General features: G+C 44.8%; 1 protein-coding gene across 1 annotated transcript in view; it reads left to right on the forward strand.

The window, feature by feature from the left end:
• grtp1a (growth hormone regulated TBC protein 1a) overlaps positions 1 to 18288 on the forward strand; it is a 57999-nt gene that overhangs the window by 31430 nt on the left and 8281 nt on the right. The window contains exon 5 of the mRNA XM_052014003.1: positions 8032 to 8128. Coding sequence (XP_051869963.1) covers positions 8032 to 8128 — 97 coding nt within the window. The remainder of the gene's footprint in view (positions 1 to 8031; positions 8129 to 18288) is intronic.

The following is an 18288-nucleotide window of genomic DNA, read 5'->3' on the forward strand; positions in this document are numbered from 1 at the left end:
TGTGAAATTAAGGCGTCTCTCCAATATTGCTTTGCTTGATTACTGCAAGTTCTGTGCTGGTAGATAAAGCAGTGAAGAATGTAATTTGTGTATGCTGGAGGATGCAAACTTTTTTTTTCCATCTTTGGGATATGATAAAATTCTGGTCCCAACTGCCTTATGGACTGATGATGAAAGATCTCTTGTCTCCTGATGTTCTCTCAAGTACCTGGGGAGAGTACTCAAAAGTGAATATTTGAACCTCAACCAACAGTAAAAATGCTTATCTCCTTGCTATTAGTGGAAGTTCAAATTTTTTGCCAGTTTTTCCTACATTTTAATAGTAACCAAAAGTGCTTCAAGGACTGGAAATGCTTTGAGATGTTACAAGTCCATGAATGGAACTGTGTAAATGTAAGTTGGAGTTTCTGGACTCCTCCCGGATAACTTCATTTTCAAACTCCATGAACCCAAGAGGTTCTGTAGCCTGAGTGGTTTTGTTTTGGACTGGTATGATGCAGTGAATGTTACCATGATCAGAAGGCTCTATACCTTGCACGCTTTGTATTGGTTTGAATTTTGTTTGCTCAGGAAGTCACCAGAGCCACAAGTGTTAGTGTGACGCTATTACAACGCCAGCTATCCGGGTTCAGTTCCCGCCGCTGTCTGTAAGGAGTTTGTACGTTCTCCCCGTGTCTGCGTGGGTTTCCTCCTGGTGCTCCAGTTTCCTCCCGCGTTCCAAAGACGTATGGGTTAGGAAGTTGTGGGCATGCTATGTTGATGCCGGAAGCGTGGCGACAGTTGCGGGCTGCCCCCAGAACATTCTATACAAAAGATGCATTTCACTGTGTGTTTTGATGTACATTTAACTAATAAAGATATCTTATCAGTTTCCACCCATTGTTTTCATGTGAAAGAAATGCAGCTTAATTATTATACACACATTACAGGCTGTTCCTAGTAACGAACGAGTTCTGATTGACAGATGTCCATAAATTGATTTTGTCCACAAGTCAGAAAATACACAAAAATCACTCGATCTGGTAACCATACCTCCATGGTGTTGTAATGAATGGTATAAAAAGCACATGAAATTAAGAACAATCTCTAAAAGTGGAGAGAGAGAGGGGAAACTAGTTCTGTTGTTCATAGAAATGAATGTATATGCAACTTTTGAATTTAATAATATTATGGGAGCTCACTTGTGTGTTCTGTCCATAAGTCAGACATTTGTAACCTGGGACGGCCTGTATTTTTCCTAACTGTGCTCCATTAAGAAACCCCTGCTGTGAGGTTTGTGTTCCTTAGAATGGTTTCAATCAGCAAACAATATTTAGTAAGCCTTTCCAGCAGAATCTCCCTTTGCGTGTTCCTCATGTTTTGGGTGAGATGTTAACTCTGTCAGCTCAATGTGAAAGCCCTGATGGCACTATTTTTAAGAAACGCCAAGTAGTTATCTCCTGTGTCCTGGTCTCCATTTATCTGAAAGTAAGCACTTTAAATCATTCCCGCCCTGCTTGTGGGAGCTTGTGTGTTTCCCACAGTATAACCCGCGAAGCTGCAGCTTTGGCTACAAAGTGCCTTGGTAATGTGGGCTGTCTGGTAGGAGTTTGATGCCCATTTCTGCCCTAGTAACCATGACATGACCCCACGCATTGCCAGGTTCTACAGTAGGAAATCTCTAAAACAATGATTGGATACAGTTGTCATGCTTTCTCAACTTGGATAAGGAGAGTTCTGGAGTAAATCTCAAGGGAGCAGAAAGGAAATGGCAGATGAAAGAATTCAACAATACTTCTTGATTCCCTTCCTGATCTTGACAAAACCAGATATCTTTATTAGTCACATGTACATCAAAACACACAGTGAAATGCATCTTTTGCAATAGTGTTCTGGGGGACAGCCCACAAGTGCTGCCATGCTTCCGGTGCCGACATAGCATGCCCACAACTTCCTAACCCATACGTCTGTGGGCTGCTTTAGTTTGGAATGTTGCAGCTTTGTAACTGATATTTGCTCCTGCATTTACCGTTTGTCTCGTGTCTTCTCTGCTCACTTGGGATTTATTGCTGTGTATAAATGACTTTTGACCCAAATACTGTGTGAAATTTGCACACCTATTGGGCAAAGTAGGGTGCCAGTGAGGGATGTGGGTCAAGTACCCATGGGCAACAGTGATCCTTTCCTTCATCTGCTTCTGCGACCTGGACTTGCCTCCAGCAGGCACCACAAAGCAACGAAAAAATTATCACTAAAGGTGTCTCCACAATGTTCTCCATATTTACTAGAAGAATAAGCAAACCAATATCAGCATCGTCTCCTGGGTCAACATCCCCAGCACTGTAGCCTCAGTTGCCCTCGTCTGTGTTGAGTTGGCCACATTGTTTGAAAGCCAAACACCAGATATGCAAAAAGGATACTCTATTCTGAGTTCTGAGGAAAGAGATTACCAGGCAGACAGAGAAAAAGATTCAAGGATGTGTTCAAAGCCTTCCTGAAGTGTAACATCCCCGCTAACTCCGGGGAACCTTGGCTGATGTCCGCTCAAAGTGGAGAAGCATTCAGGATGCTATTGAGAATCTCAAGGCCATGCATTGGGAACACTTAAAAGAGTGGACCACCTCACAAACTATCCACCCACCCCAGCAGGTACCCCCTGCCCCATCTGTGGAGGAGTCTGTGGTTCCCATGTTAGCCTCATCATATACCTCTGAGCCAAAGACTGGAGTGAAAGTGGGTCATCCTTGATCCTGAGGGACTGCCTAAGAATAGTAATATAAAAACTGTCCTTTACAGAAGGAAAATCACAGTCTGATTCTCTTGGCTTGTCAGGCTACACAGGTAGATAGGATGGTGAAGAAGGCACAGGGTATGCTTGCCTTCATAGGTTGGGGCACAGAATATAAAAGTTGGGATATTATATTGCACCTTTTTTTTAGAAAGAACAAAGGTTAGACTGCACTTGGAGTGTTGTGTGCAGTTCTGGCTGCCACACTATGTGTTTGTGCTGGAGCAAGTGCAGAGGAAGTTAACCAGCATGTTGCCTAGTTTGGAGGACTTGAGTTATGGGGAGAGATTGGATAGGCTGGGCTTGTTTTCCCTGGAATGAAGGAGGCAGAAGAGTGACCTGATAGAAGTGTATGAGATTATGAGAGGCATTGGATAGATAGTCAAGATCTTTTTCTCATGATAGGGGTATCAAAAACAAGAGGGCATAGTCTTAAGGTGAGAGGAAGGAGCTTTAAAGGAGATCTGAAGGGAAAGTTTTGTTTTACACAGTGGTTGGATAAGACGGGAGCTAAGGAGTGTTGATTGGGAGCAGCTGAGATAAGTGGGAGTGGGAACATGTGGGAGTTGTTTAAAGACCAGCTGATCAGAGTTCAGAATCGGCATGTTCCAGTGAGGAGTAAGGACAAGGATGGTAAGGTAAGGACCCAGAGGTCTTAAATTTAGTCAGGAAGAGAAAGAAAGCATACGTTAAGGTTGAAGAAGCTTAAAATCAAACTGGGCCCTTGTGGAATACAAAGATAGCAGGAAAGTGCTCAAGCAGCCAATTAGGAAGGCCAAAATAGGCCATGAAATGTCCTTGGCGAGCAGGATCAAGGATAATCCCAAGGTATTTTATATTAAGAAAAAGAGGATAACTAAGGAGAGGGTAGGTTCACTGAAGGATAAAGGAGGGAATTTATGCTTAGAGTCAAGAGCACATGACTGAGGTACTAAGTGAGTACTTTGAGTTGGTATTTACTGAGGAGAAGGATTTGGAGAATAGTGAAGGCAGAGTGGATCATGCTAATGTGTTGGGACATTTTGAGAATAAGGAGAAGGTAGTGCTGGGTCTTCTGAAAAGCATTAAGGTGGATAAGTCCCCAGCGCCTGACGGCATATATCCCAGAATACTGGAAGAAGCAAGTAAGGAGATTGCTGGGGTTTTGACAAGGATCTTTGTGTCCTCAGTAGCAACAGACAAGGTCCCAGAGGACTGGAGAATAGCAAATATCGTGCCTTTGTTCAAGAAGGGAGATGGGGATAATCCAGCTAACTATGGGCCAGTGAGCTTCATGTCAGTGGTAGGGAAGCTATTGGAGAGAATACTGAGGGATAGGATTCATGCACATTTGGAAAGGCGTGGCCTGCTTAGGGACAGTCAGCATGGCTTTGTGCGGGGCAGGTCATGTATTACAAACTTGATCAAGCTTTTTGAGGAGGTGACAAAGGAGCTTGATGAGGGTAAGGCAGTGGATGTTATCCACGTGGACAGTTATCTCCTGTGTCCTGGTCTCCATTTATCCAAAAGTCAGCATTTTAAATCAGATTATCAAATCATTCCTGCCCTGCTTGTGGGAGCTTGTGTGTCTCCCACAGTATCACCTGCAAAGCTGCAGCTTTGGCTACAAAGTGCCACATGGACATTAGTAAGGCATTTGACAAGGTCCCTCAAGGTTGATTCAGATGATAAAGATGTATGGGATCCGGGGTGAATTGCAAGTTTGGGTTCAGAACTGGCTTGTCCATAGAAGACAGAGTAGGGGTGGAAGGCTGTTCTTCTGGCTGGAGGTCTGTGACCAGTGGTGTTCTGCAAGGATCGGTGCTGGGACCTCTGTTGTTTGTGATATATGTCATTGATGTGGATGAAAATGTAGATGGGTGGATTAGCAAATTTGTGGATGACGCCAAGATTGGTGGAGTTGTGGACAATGTAAAGCACTATCAAAGAATACAGCAGGATATAGATCAGTTACAGATATGGGCAGAGAAGTGGCAGATGGAGTTTAATCCAGGCAAGTGTGAGGTGTTGCACTTTGGGAGGTCAAATCAAAGGAGAAAGTATACGGTTAATGGTAGGCCCCCTAACAGCACTGAGATACAAAGGGATCTTGGGGTCCAGGTCCATAGTTCACTGAAAGTGGCTACGCAAGTGGATAAGATGGTAAACAAGGTGTATGGCATGCTTGCCTTCATTGGTAGGGATGTTGTGTATAAGCAAGGAAGTCATGCTGCAACTATATAAAACTTTAGTCAGACCACACTTGGAGTATTGTGTGCAGTTCTGGTCACCCCATTATAGGAAGGATGTGGAGAGGCTGCAGAAGAGGTTTACCAGGATGCTGCCTGGATTAGAGGGTATTAGCTCTTAAGAACAGGTTGGACAAACTTGGGTTGCTCTCCTTAGAGTGTCGGAGGCTGAGGGGAGACCTGATAGAGGTTTTCAAAATTATGAGAAGCATAGATAGGATAGACAGTCAAAATCTTTCTCCCCAGGGTAGAAATGTCAAACACCAGAGGACATGCTTTTAAGGTTAGAGAGAGGAAGTTTAAAGGTGACGTGAGGGGCAAGTTTTTTTACTCAGAGAATAAAGTGCCTGGAATAAATTACCAGAGGTAGTAGCAGAAGCAGGAAGTTTGGTGGAGTTTACGAGGCTTTTAGATAGACACGTGAATGTAGAGAATGGAGGGATATGGATGATATACAGAAGGAGGACATTTAGTATAAATCGGCATCAAGATTGGCACAATGTTGTGGGCCAAATGGCCTGTCCAGTGCTGTACCATTCCATGTTCTATATCTGGATCGCGCTGCCAGAGGAGGTGGTGGAATCAGGTACAATCACTACGTTTAAGAGCCATTTAGACATGCTTAGATAGGGAAGACGTGGAAGGAAACAGACCTAATGTGGGCAAATGGGATTCATGTCGATGGGCAAAACAGTCGGCATGGACATGGTGGGCCAAAGGGCCTGTATCTGAGCTGTACCGCTCTGAATCTTCACTTATTGGGCAGTGTAACAGGCACAGGGGAAAGCAAAGCAAAGACGGCACGAGATGGTTCAAGTGATTCAGGCTCTGGTCACTGGGTGACAAACTGCTCAGTCATGCAAGAAACATTCTCCAGCACCGTACAGCCAATTCAGTAATTCTATAACACGCAGTCACAAAGAATGACCCTTGAATGCTCGCAGTGCCTTATCGGCTTTTTACTTTGTACAGTCATGTGGCGTTGCCTGTGTGAAGCAGAGTTGTGGAGTTTGAATCTCAGACGTTGACCTGTTGGTTACCATGGTAACTTAGTGCTTCAGTTAGCTTGGTGGAGTGCTGAACTGCACTGCTCAAATTACGACTGCTGTTTGGTTAATGGTGTCGGGGTGAGTGATCAGTTGATTCAGCTTTGGACTGGAATAGGATGGTGGCTAGCGGGGAGGGGTGTGCTACGGTGAATGGTTTTAAAGAATACCCAAGTTCTGCACCCCCTTAAAAAAAACCCTTCTAGCACGCATTACAATTCCTGCCACATGGATGCCGTCCGAATGGCAAATGTCACGAACCAGCAACAAAAGAAACACACTGAGCATGATTCAGTGTTAAAAACTATTTTACTAATCACTACTTTGTGTGTGTGTGTGTGTGTGGCAAAGTCCAAAACTCCCAGTTTCGGAATGGTTCTTAAAGTTCAGTTCCGCAAGCCATAAGGTGAAACATGAGCAAGGGTTTCTTCAACAACCACCGTTGTCAGAAGATAAGACGTAGATGTAGAAAAACAGAGAGAGAGTAAATACGAAATCCAAATGTTCCACGATGGAACCCAAACGACACTTCAGTGTTTACTCGGTAGTGACTTCCTCACCCCGAAAAGCATCCGAATCGTGGTCGTCCACACACAAATACCTGTTTCCTTCTACAGGTCAGCAACAAAGTGAACTCCACCGGATTACTTCCAACTTCCATACATGGATTTCAGCGGCAAACACAGTTATTGTTTCTCATCCATTGATAGAGAAAACAAGCAGGCTGGTGTCTCTCTCCCTTCTCTCTCTCCTCCTTCTTCTGACTTCTACAACGTCATTACGTCCTTTATCTTCTATTGACATAAGCGCGCCCCACACACACATACACACACACTCCCTATCTTAAAGGGACTTTCACTGAGTCCGTAACACAAAGAGGTGCATTTTGTACCCGTCACATCTTTTTATTCAGTCTCATCTGTGCACAACATCAGAATGTCACGGTGTTGTTCTTGTATTAATTAGAACAGACACTTTGGCCCATGATGTCTGGAATCCCATCAACGTCAGTGGTGGCAGAATGCAGTGGGGATAGAAAGCCATTGGTGCCAGCCTTTGTTGCTTGGTGTGATGGAAGGTACACACCAAGAGCACTCTGCACAGTTCCAGGTGTTGCTCCACACCACCAATGTTCAGGCATTGAAAGCTATGGTAAAGGGAAGCCAGGCTGATCACTGGCTAAGGAACTTGAGCTACAAGAAGTGGATGGATGGGTTGTTTGGAATTACGGCAAAAAAGCTGGCTCAGCTGTTGGAGAAGTTTTCAGTTGATGAGCTGAACTCTGAGAATGTGTTTAAGTTTGGCACGAGCTCCAGATGGAAGAATGAATGGGCAGACATTTAAGATTGAACTTGAGTAAGCATGGATGAACTTTGTGAAGGATTGGAATGGATAATGAGAAGAGCCCACATTGCACATCTGCAGGCAACTGGCTATATTAGACCTGACCATCTCTCTTGTGATTATTGGCTCAATTTTCTCTCTATGTTGATACAACCTGATCATCAGGTCCCACAGCCCTGCTGTTGGCAATGCATAACACAGACAAAGGAGCACAATCACCCTCTGAATGCCCCCGTTAATCCATTTGACCTGGCCTCGTGCTATCAGGGATACTCATTTGGTTCTATCTATTCTATCTGCCACCTTCTCTGCACATTAAAATTACCTTTTTACTCTCCTTCCCAGAGCTGAGGAAGAGTTCCAGACCTGAAACATTAATTGCTTCTTTCTCCACAGATGCTGACTGACCTGCCAAGTGTTTCCAGGATTTTCTGTTTTTATTTCAGATTTCCAGCATCTGCAGTTTTGTTTTTGATTTCCACATTAAACCTTAATCATTTAGGCTGCTTCATTTGTAGCTTTTATAGAAGTTTGTCCATAATTAAATCGTAATCAAATTCTTATTTTAACTTCTCATGATTTTTCTTTTCCTTGATGTTTCCTTTTAGAAAATGTAATTTTTTTGATTCATTGTTTTATTTTTCAGGGGATGAATTTTATTGCTGGCTACTTGCTCATAGTGACCAAGGATGAAGAGAAGTCCTTCTGGTTGTTAGACTCTCTGATTAAGAAGATAGTACCAGGTATGCCAGCTGAAAATATAGAATACTGTGCCAGTATCACTTCACTCCTTTTAAGCCTGTCACACTGCTACTTATAAATGACAATGTATCTGGATAAAAATATACATTTTTTGAAGAATTAGGCATTCCAGACAAGATCAGAAATTTAAAACTAAAACAGAAAATGTTGGAAGTTGTCAGTAGGTCCGGCTGCATCTGTGGAAAGAGAAACAGTTAACGTTTCAGATTGGAGAGCCTGTCTCAGAACTAGGAAGGAGACAAAAGAAGCTGCAGGGAGGGTAGGGGATGTCTCTGAGGTAAAGTTGGAGTGACCATGAGGATAAACTGTAAACAAGATTATTTGATCAGTGCGTGAATGGGAGCAGTTCGAGAGTGAGAACATAAACAAAAGAGTGTGGAAATTACAAAATGCAGAGGAGGAGGACAAGACCAGCAGGTCAGGCTGGGCACATCCTCCACCCAAAGAGGGAAACAAAGGAGAAAAAACATATTACAGATGGATAACTGATAGGGACTGAGAAATTAAGTTATCTGAAGTTGTAGAATTCAATTGAATCCATGCCTGGAGTTGCAGTGTACCAGCCCCAGTTACAGAATGGGGAACCAGTGGGGATTAAATCAAATCTGCACTGTCGGAGGGGAGCATCATTAAACCTTGACTGATGGAGTTGAAGAATAATGTGAGGCCAGCAAGGTGGGTTTATCCCATCCTTGGGTGGAACAGCTGATAGGGCCGCTGCCTCGCAGCTCCAGAGACTTGCATTGAATCCTGACCTCGGGTGCTGTTTGGAGTTTGCACGTTCTCCCTTTGATTGCGTGGGTTTCCTCTGGATGCTCAGTCTTCCTCCCACATCCCAAAGACGTGCTTGTTGTAGGTTAATTGGCTGCTGTAAATTGCCCTTAGTATGTAGGTGAGTGGTAGAATCGGGGTGGGGGAGGAGTTGATGGGAATATGGGGAGAATTAAACTGGAGTTGCCATTGCTGCACCTTTCTCTTAAAAGGGAGTGTGTAGTGCTCAATGCTACTCACTGCCAACCTCACTGGGAGTTGTTACATGATGATACTGTGACCTGTGTTTTAGTTGTGTTTTAATGGTCTCTTCACCCTTGTCAATCTGAGGTGGAGATGTGGCTGGGCAGGGTAATTTGTGTGATGAAGTCAAAGGACCCTTCTGAAAAGTACGGAGTCACTGTTTGGGAGTTCTGCATTGATGTGTTCCTTCCAGTGGGTATTGACCATGTCCTTGATGATGTTCTACCATGGGATGGGGACTTGAGCGTTTGGACCACAGAAGGTCTTGAAAGCACTAAGCAAAGGCTGTGTGTCAAGCTGCTGAGCCACATGCTCTTTCCACCCACTGTCTGTTCTTCAGGTGACAGTAGACACCAAGAGCAGATGGTTCCACTTCTTTCAAATACACGACCTCACTGCCACATTTGGGAAGAAGAGCATGTGCCAGGAAATCCTAGAGAGACTGGAATTGTGACCCATCTCAAAGACCATACTTGACTGTGGTAAATGCAAGTCAAGAAATTTATTGTCATGTAAAGTGAGGTACAGGTACAGTGAAAAACTTGTAGCAGCATTGCAGGCACATGGGTTCAGACAACACGTGGAACATAAATTAGACATGAATTATACAATACATTGAAGAGAAAAAGACTGTGCAAAACAAGGCCTTAATGCAAAAAAGAATGCAGACAAATCCATGGTAGTGCAAGAGGTAGTCTGTAGTGTTCCATTGCTGAGGTAAGGTTAGAGTAGTGCAGTTTAGTTCAAGAAACCGATGGTTGTAGGGAAGTAGCTGTTCCTGAACCTGGTGGTCTGGGACTTCAGGCTTCTGTACCTCTAGTGAGGTCTCCACAAGGAAAGGCCTTCCGCAAGTGCCTCCCAGTCGCTACCAGTTGCTGCTAGAATCACAGCATGAATTGAATCCATCTTGAACCACAGTGAACATGATTTTCATTGCGTGACAACTCCAGAGAAATTCAGGGAGCAGCATCAACCACTGCACAGGGATTTTTATGTGGCCTTTTAACTCTGTCTTCTCAAATTTGTCTCCATTCTATGTCTGCTTCATGATGGTGTGCAAGCTATGATCTTGACCCATGGTTCAACAGCACACCCAATCCCTGGGCAGACTGGTGTCGGGTGAGGCTGTGTCATTGCCCAACACTTGATGAACCTTTCTCATAGCAACATCACACCTTGCCTCCAGCAGGGTTCCCAGTGGAAAGGAGCTTGTCTGCAGGACAGTCATACAGCTGCGGCCGCAGATGATGCTTGCATATGTGTACATTTGGAGTCTGACTTCCAAGTCTTGATTCGGGCTCTCATGCCAAAACTTCAACCATTCCTTTCCCTTCCACAGATGCTGCCTGACCCCCTGCATTCCTCCAGCAGTCTGATTTTTTGCTCCAGATTCCTACATCTGCAGTCTGTTGTGTCTCCAAGTCACGGACAACTTGTGCACTGCAGTATATGTGCTGCACACTAAACATCACAAAGGCCCTCCTACCAGCCTGCCCCCGCTATAGAACATCACCCTCCAATAGTAAAGCTCCAGGACAAGACCCTGGATAATATGGTCCCACTGATCACATGCTGGGAACCACCTGTCGGCAAAGGCAAACATCAGTGATGATGGCTACTCCTGTCTCCAGATCACCAGCTACTCCTTCAGCTATATGAGTAAGGTCTGTGAAGGTCAAAACCTCATGGTCTACCAGGCAGCAATGAACCCTGCCCTTCTGTATGTTTTTGAGACAAGAAAAACATTGGGAGATATGCTGGCAATATTGTCTCCACAACATCCTCCAGCTCTACTGGAAGGATGAATGAAGTGGTGTCGGTGATCTCTCCCAAGTCAACACCACTAGCTTTGAGGCTCTAATTGTGCACAGTTGCCTCATTTGGGCAGTCCACATCGTTCACAAGCCTGACACCAGACTCCTGAAAGAGGCAGCCTATCCGACCTCCACCATGGAAAGTATGATGTTCTCAAAGTCTCTTTGGGAGAAGTGTTAAGACCCTCGCTCTCCCGAATTGGTATTGGTTTATTATTGTCACTTGTACAGAGGAACAGTGAAAAACTTGTCTTGCATACCGATCGTACAGGTCAATTCATTACACAGTGCAGTTGCATTGAGTTAGTACAGAGTGCATTGATGTAGTCCGGGTAAACACAATAACAGTACAGAGTAAAGTGTCATAGCTACAGAGAAAGTGCAGTGCAATAAGGTGCAAGGTCACAACAAGGTAGATCGTGAGGTCATAGTCCATCTCATCGTATAAGGGAACTGTTCAATAGTCTTATCACAGTGAGGTAGAAGCTGTCCTTAAGCCTGGTGGTATGTGCCCTCAGGCTCCTGTATCCTCTACCTGATGGGAGAAAGGAGAATGACCTGGGTGGGTGGGGTCTTTGATTATGCTGGCCGCTTTACCAAGGCAGCGAAAGGTAAAGACAGAGTCCAAGGAGGGGAGGCTGGTTTCTGTGACGTGTTGGGCTGTGTCCACAACTCTCTGCAGCTTCTTGCGGTCCTGGGCAGAGCAGTTGCTGTACCAAGCCATGATGCATCCAGATCAGGTGCTTTCTATGGTGCATCAGTAAAAGTTGGTGAGTGTCAAAGGGAACATACCGAATTTCTTTGGCCTCTTGAGGAAGTAGAGGTGCTGGTGAGCTTTCTTGGCCATGGCATCTACGTGATTTGACCAGGACAGGCTATTGGTGATGTTCACTCCCAGGAACGTGAAGCTCTCAACCCTCTTGACCTCAGCACCATTGATGTAGACAGGTGCATGTACACCGCCCCCTTTCCTGAAGTCAATGACCAGCTCTTTTGTTGACATTGAGGGAAAGGTTGTTGTCATGACACCATTCCACTAAGCTCTCCTTCCTGTACTCCGACTCATCGCTGTTTGAGGTACGGCCTACAACGGAGGTATCATCTGCAAACTTGTAGATGGAGTTAGAGCAGAATCTGGCCACACAGTCATGAGTGTATAGGGAGTAGAGTAGAGGGCTGAGGACACAGCCTTGTTGGGGCACCAGTGTTGAGAATAATCGTGCTGGAGGTATTGCTGCCTATCCTCACTGATTGTGGTCCCTTGGTCAGAAAGTCAAGGATCCAGTTACAGAAGGAGGTGTTGAGTCCTAGGTCTCGGAGTTTGGTGACGAGTTTGCTTGGGATTATAGTATTGAAGACGGAGCTGTAATCAATAAACAATAGTCTAACATAAGTGTCTTTACTGTCCAGATGCTCCAGAGCTGAGTGTAGGGCCAGGGAGATGGCGTCCGCTGTAGACCTGTTTCGGCGATAGGCGAATTGCCGTGGGTCGAAGTTGTCTGGGAGGCTGGAGTTGATGCGTGCCATGACCAGCCTTTCAAAGCACTTCATGATGGTGGGAATTGTGGGAATACCAGACCCATGAGCACTCAGAACAGAGAAGGAACAATTTCAGTTCCTTCATCGAGAGTACATGGAAACCCAGAGTAAATCACACCAAACTCCCCTTCCACCTGCCCCATCCAGCATCTCCTGCCCTACCAAGGGCAGAATCTGTGGATCTCACATCAGCCACCTCCGAACCCCTCAGAACTGGAGTGTTAGCAAGTCATCCTCAGTCCCAAGCAAGTGAACTTGAGAAATTCAAGTAAATGATCTATCCAAGAAAAACTCACTCAAAAGGATTTGCTTAGAAATGTAATCAGTGAGCTGATATGTTCAGCCAAGAGTAATGCTGATAATGTGGGCATTTGAGACTAGTTGGTTTATTTACAGATGATAGTACAGGATGTCCCATATTCCATGGTAAAGAAACCTAAATTACGTGGCTCCAATCAGAATGATTGAAACTCGGGCTTTCCTGCTTTCTACTCATTACTTTGAATATAAAGAAACAATAGCTTTGTGGGTGTTAAGAGGTACTGCTCTCAGTGTGTGAGTACGTTGTTGTTATGCTGTGCCACTAGTTATGTTCTAGCTTGGTTTTGGAACTGCTGTTCTAAATGCAAAGGGGATTATTTGCAGCTGCTGAGACCATGTGATAGCCTTACAGGGCAGCTGACCTGAAATAACTGGCTGCCACATCTCTGCACATTAAGGGCAATTTACAAGCACACCAAATCTCTTTACTGATTGAATGTGACAGACACTGAGCTGCGTGCGGCAATAAATACTGCTAATGTATTACATCGTCAAAACAAAGCGGCAAACAGCTTTTCTCGATGCATTCATTCAATGTGCAAAACAGAACCATGGGACCTGCTGCAAAGGGAGTCGCTCGCTCACTACCAATTATTGTGATCATTTCATTGAATCAGCAGTCAGCATTTAGCTGATATTCTCTATTTTGTTGCTGTACAAAGCCTGTAGTGTTTCTGGCACTGAAATCCGTGAAATTGACTGATTTCATTCAGCACAGAGTTCAGAGATGGGACATTTTCTGTGGCAGTGTACAACATGAAGCAATCTACAGTGATCACATGCAAGCAGCCCCCCCCCACCTCCCTTGGAACAGGGAACTCCACCCCTTGCCCCACTTCTGCTGGGTTAGGATCAAGGGGCAGCACCATTCCTCCTAGAAGGCAGGAGTGTCGGAGGCTGAGGGAAGACCCGATAGACGTTTATATAATTATGATGAGCATGGGTAGGGTAGACAGTCAGGATCTTTTTCCCAGGGTAGAAATGTCAAATACTATAGGACGTGGATTTAAGGTGAGAGGGGGAATGTTTAAAGGAGATGTGTGGGGCAAGTTTTTTTTTTACACAGAAAGTGTTAGGTGCCTGGAACGCACTGCAGGGGAGAGTAGTGAAAGCAGATACAATAGTGGCGTTTGAGTGAATGGAGGGACAGGCAGGAGATATTTGGTTTAATGGCATTGTATTTGATGCAGGCATTGTGAGCGGAAAGGCCTGTTCTTGTGTTGTACCATTTTATGTTCTATAGTACCAGCAAGGGGCTCATTGAAAAGATGGCATTTGTGGTTGATCAGTTATCCTTGGTCTTCCCACCACCCTCCCTTTTGTGTATCACAAACAAAGGGCAGCTGAAACTGCATCCCAGCTGAAAAGGGATGGCATCGTTGCCCTGCACTTGCCCTCAATGGTTTTTCTTTTGATGGTGAGATCGCTAATTGTGAATCGCCTGTCAGTCATTTGTAAAGCTGTATGTTGCAGGTGGTATGGCAGTGTGAATCTTCCCATCCTCATGCTTATCAACCTTCTTGACACCATTGCATTGGAGCAGCTCCAGACCAGACATCCATGAGGTGCAGTGGGCCACCAACAGAATGGGGTTGTATCACAGTCTGAAACCTCACGACCTGGAATGTTACTCGCTTCATCTTTGCCCATTGAACCAAATCTGGAGCAGCACAAGGGTCTACGATCTTAAACGTTAGTGCTGTTTCTGTTTCCACAGATGCTGCCTGACCTGCTGAATGTTTCCAGCATTGTTTTTAAATCAAAATGAGGTGCTAAGCTAGAGAAGTGACAATTTAGGATCATCTTTACCCTAAATGGTGAAAATAGCATGCGGTAGACAGAGCTAAGTGGTCCCACAACCAATGGATCACATCAAACCTCTGCAGTGCCATGTTCTGTCATGGAAGGTAAATAAACATGAATTTGTATGGTGACCAGAAAGCAGGGTCTCCAAGGATATATCAGTGTCATTGATGGGAGAGCCCAGTTTGAGTATCCAAGACATGAAGCTTTTTAACCATTTTCGGTCAGAATAACAAGTGGATGATTCACCTCCACTTCTTCTTGAGATCCCTGTCATCACAGGTGCCAAACTGTGGCCTGTACCCTCCACTGAAATCCAGAAACAGCTGAGAACATTGATAAAGGCAAAAGTTCTGGGCCTTGACGACGTGGCAGTTGCAGTGATAAGAATGTCAGGGAGTCATCAATCACGGAAACGGGCCCTTTGGCCCAACTGCTCCGCGCAGATCAAGATTTCCATCCAAGCTAGTCCCATTTGCCCACATTTGGTGCATATCCCTCTAAACCTTCTAAACCTAAACCTTTCCTATCCAGGTAAGTTTTTGACATTTGGGGAATTCAAACTAATTCATATAATAATTTTAGAAATAAACACTAGAATCAGCAATGTTGACCATGTAACCACAGGATTGTAAGAAATGTCCAGTAAAGAAATTGTCCTTATTGGGTATGGTCTGCATGACTTGAGATCTACATGCAAGGAGTTGACTCCTAACTGCCCTCTGGAATGGTCAAGCAAAACATTCAATTCAAAGGCTATTAGGAGTGGAGAAAAAATGTGTCTCAGAAATGGTTGTGCTGCTTACCAAACTATTCCAGTGCAGCTACACAATTGGAGTGTATCCAGCAAGTAGAAAATGCTCCAGTACATCCTGTGTGCACCGGTCGGGCAAAATCCAATCCAGCCACCTACCATCTCAGCAAAGGAACTGGTGTCACTGACAATGCTCACTAATGTATTGGTTTATTATTGTCACTTGTACCGAGGTACAGTGAAAAGCTTGTCTTACAAACTGATTGTACAGGTCAATTCATTACACAGTGCAGTTACATTGAGTTAGTACAGATTGCATTGATGTAGTACAGGTAAAAACAATAACAGTACAGAGTAAAGTGTCACAGCTACAGAGAAAGTGCAGTGCAATAAGGTGCAAGGTCACAACAAGGTAGATCGTGAGGTCATAGTCCATCTAATTGTATAAGGGAACTGTTCAATAGTCTTATCACAGTGGGGTAGAAGCTGACCTTAAGTCTGGTGGTATGTGCCTTCAGGCTCCTGTATCTTCTACCCGATGGAAGAGGAGAGAAGAGAGAATGTCCTGGGTGGGTGGGGTATTTGATTATGCTGGCTGCTACACCAAGACAACGAGAGGTAAAGACAGAGTCCAAGGAGGGGAGGCTGTTGTCCGTGATGTGCTGGGCTGTGTCCAGAACTCTCTGCAGCTTCTTGCGGTCCTGGGCAGAGCAGTTGCCATACCAAGCCGTGATACATCAAGATAGGATGCTTTCTGTGGTGCATCGGTAAAAGTTGGCAAGAGTCAAAGGGGACAAACCAAATTTCTTTAGCCTCCTGAGGAAGTAGAGGTGCTGGTGAGCTTTCTTGGTCGTGGCATCTACGTGATTTGACCAGGACAGGCTGTTGGTGATGTTCACTCCCAGGAACTTGAAGCTCTCAACCCTCTCGACCTCAGCACCATTGATGTAGACAGGTGCATGTACACCACCCCCTTTCCTGAAGTCAATGACCAGCTCTTTTGTTTTGTTGATGTTCTGTTGGGAGTTTGTCAGCACGACTTTGCTCTGGACATCGTCATGCTCTTTGCCCAGAAATGGGCAAAAGAAGTGAATTCTTGAGGCGAGGTGAGAGTGACTGCCTTTGACACAAGGCCACATTTGATGTCGTGTAGCATCAGGGCTCCCTGGAAAAACTGAACATGTCCAGGGACACCACCACTGAGGGAAGATGCAGTTTCTATTTTCTGCTGCCTTCACTGTTTAGCGTACACATAAACCTGTGGTGTGGTTTCTCTAGCTTACAATCTAATTTTGAGATGTGCCTGGTTTTGCTTTAGATAGGGGTGATGGCAATGACAGAATGAGTGATATTCCAGATGATGAGGTTACAGATTGTGGTTCCAACCCATTCTCCTGATGGCCCACAGCAAATTGTGGAGGAACAGAGCTGTTCCCCTTCAGATATGTAAGAGATTCTCAGAGCAGTTTCCTAAGCCCAGTAGTCTTCAGCTGCTTCATAGTTCACTGTCTTTCATGTGTTGGGAAGGCAGAAGTGAGGGTGTCCACTGATTATATCATGTTCAATTCTAGTTCTAACCTTAGTCAGTGAAACAGCTCGGGTTTACTTTTTGCAGACCCTGCACAACATTTGGATTTGAGCTGAGAGTTCAAGTAACATTTAGGCCAAGCGATGGCCAGTTCTAACAGAAAAGTCTAACAACAACAAAGTCTAACTCCGTGAAAGTGGCTGCACAGATTGATAGGATAATAAAGGTGTATGACATGCTTGCCTTTAGTCGTTGAGGCACTGAGTTCAAGAGTCAGGAAGTTATGTTGCAGTTTTATAGGCCTCTAGTTAGGCCTCATCTGGAATATTGCATTCACTTCTGGTTGCCCCATTATAGGAAGGGTGTGGAGGCTTTGGAGAGGGTGCAGAAGAGGTTTACCAGGATGCTGCCTGGATTAGAGGGCATATGCTGTAAACAGAGGTTGGACAAACTTGGATTGTTTTCTCTGGAGTGGCAGAGGCTGAGGGGAGACCTAATAGAAGTTTATAAGATTGAGGAGTATAGATAGAGAGGACAGCCAGGATCTTTTTCCCAGGGTTGAAATGTCTAATACTAGAGGGCATGCATTTAAGGTGAGAGGGGGTAAGTTCAAAGGAGATGTGGTGGGTGCCTGGAATGCATTGCCAGGTGGTGGTGGTGGTGGTGGTGGTGGCGGCAAATACAACAGAGGCATTTAAGAGGCTCTTAAGCATATGAATGCACAGAGAATGGAGGGATATGGACATTGTGTAGGCAGAAGGGATTAATTTAGTTGGGCATTTAATTACTAGTTTAATTAGTTCGGCACAAATAGTGGGCTGAAGGGCCTGTTCCCATGCTGTACTGTTCTATGTTCTTAACATCTCAACATTCAGCAGCATTCCTATTACCAAAAATCCCACCTTCCACATCCTGGGGTTTACCACAGACCTTAAACGTAGCCAGATGACTGTTATTACTGACTAACAAGTGTAGATCAGAGTACTTTTCTATCATCTACAACGCACAAGTCAAGAGTGTGACACTTCCACATGCACTGCAAAAACTCATGATAGCACCTCCCCAAACCTATAACATCCACTGTCTACAAAGCCTGGGGCAGCAGGTGCTTGGAAATGTCACCACATGAAGTTTTCCTCCAAATTGCACAGTTCTGACATTTGCTGTTCTTTCATTTGCATTGGGTCAAAATCTTGGAACTCCTTAGCTTCATGGGAATGCTTTCCACCATAAGCTAGATAGCACATCGTACCTCGTCCTTGGGAATGGGCATCAAATGATGACCTTTCTGGTGATACACATCCCATGGGAGAATTATAGCAGGATTGGTACCTTGGGAGAGCGGGAAGAGTGTATTGGATGATCACC

Source organism: Pristis pectinata, chromosome 4 (assembly GCF_009764475.1).
Source record: "Pristis pectinata isolate sPriPec2 chromosome 4, sPriPec2.1.pri, whole genome shotgun sequence".
In the NCBI taxonomy this organism is placed as follows: domain Eukaryota; kingdom Metazoa; phylum Chordata; class Chondrichthyes; order Rhinopristiformes; family Pristidae; genus Pristis; species Pristis pectinata.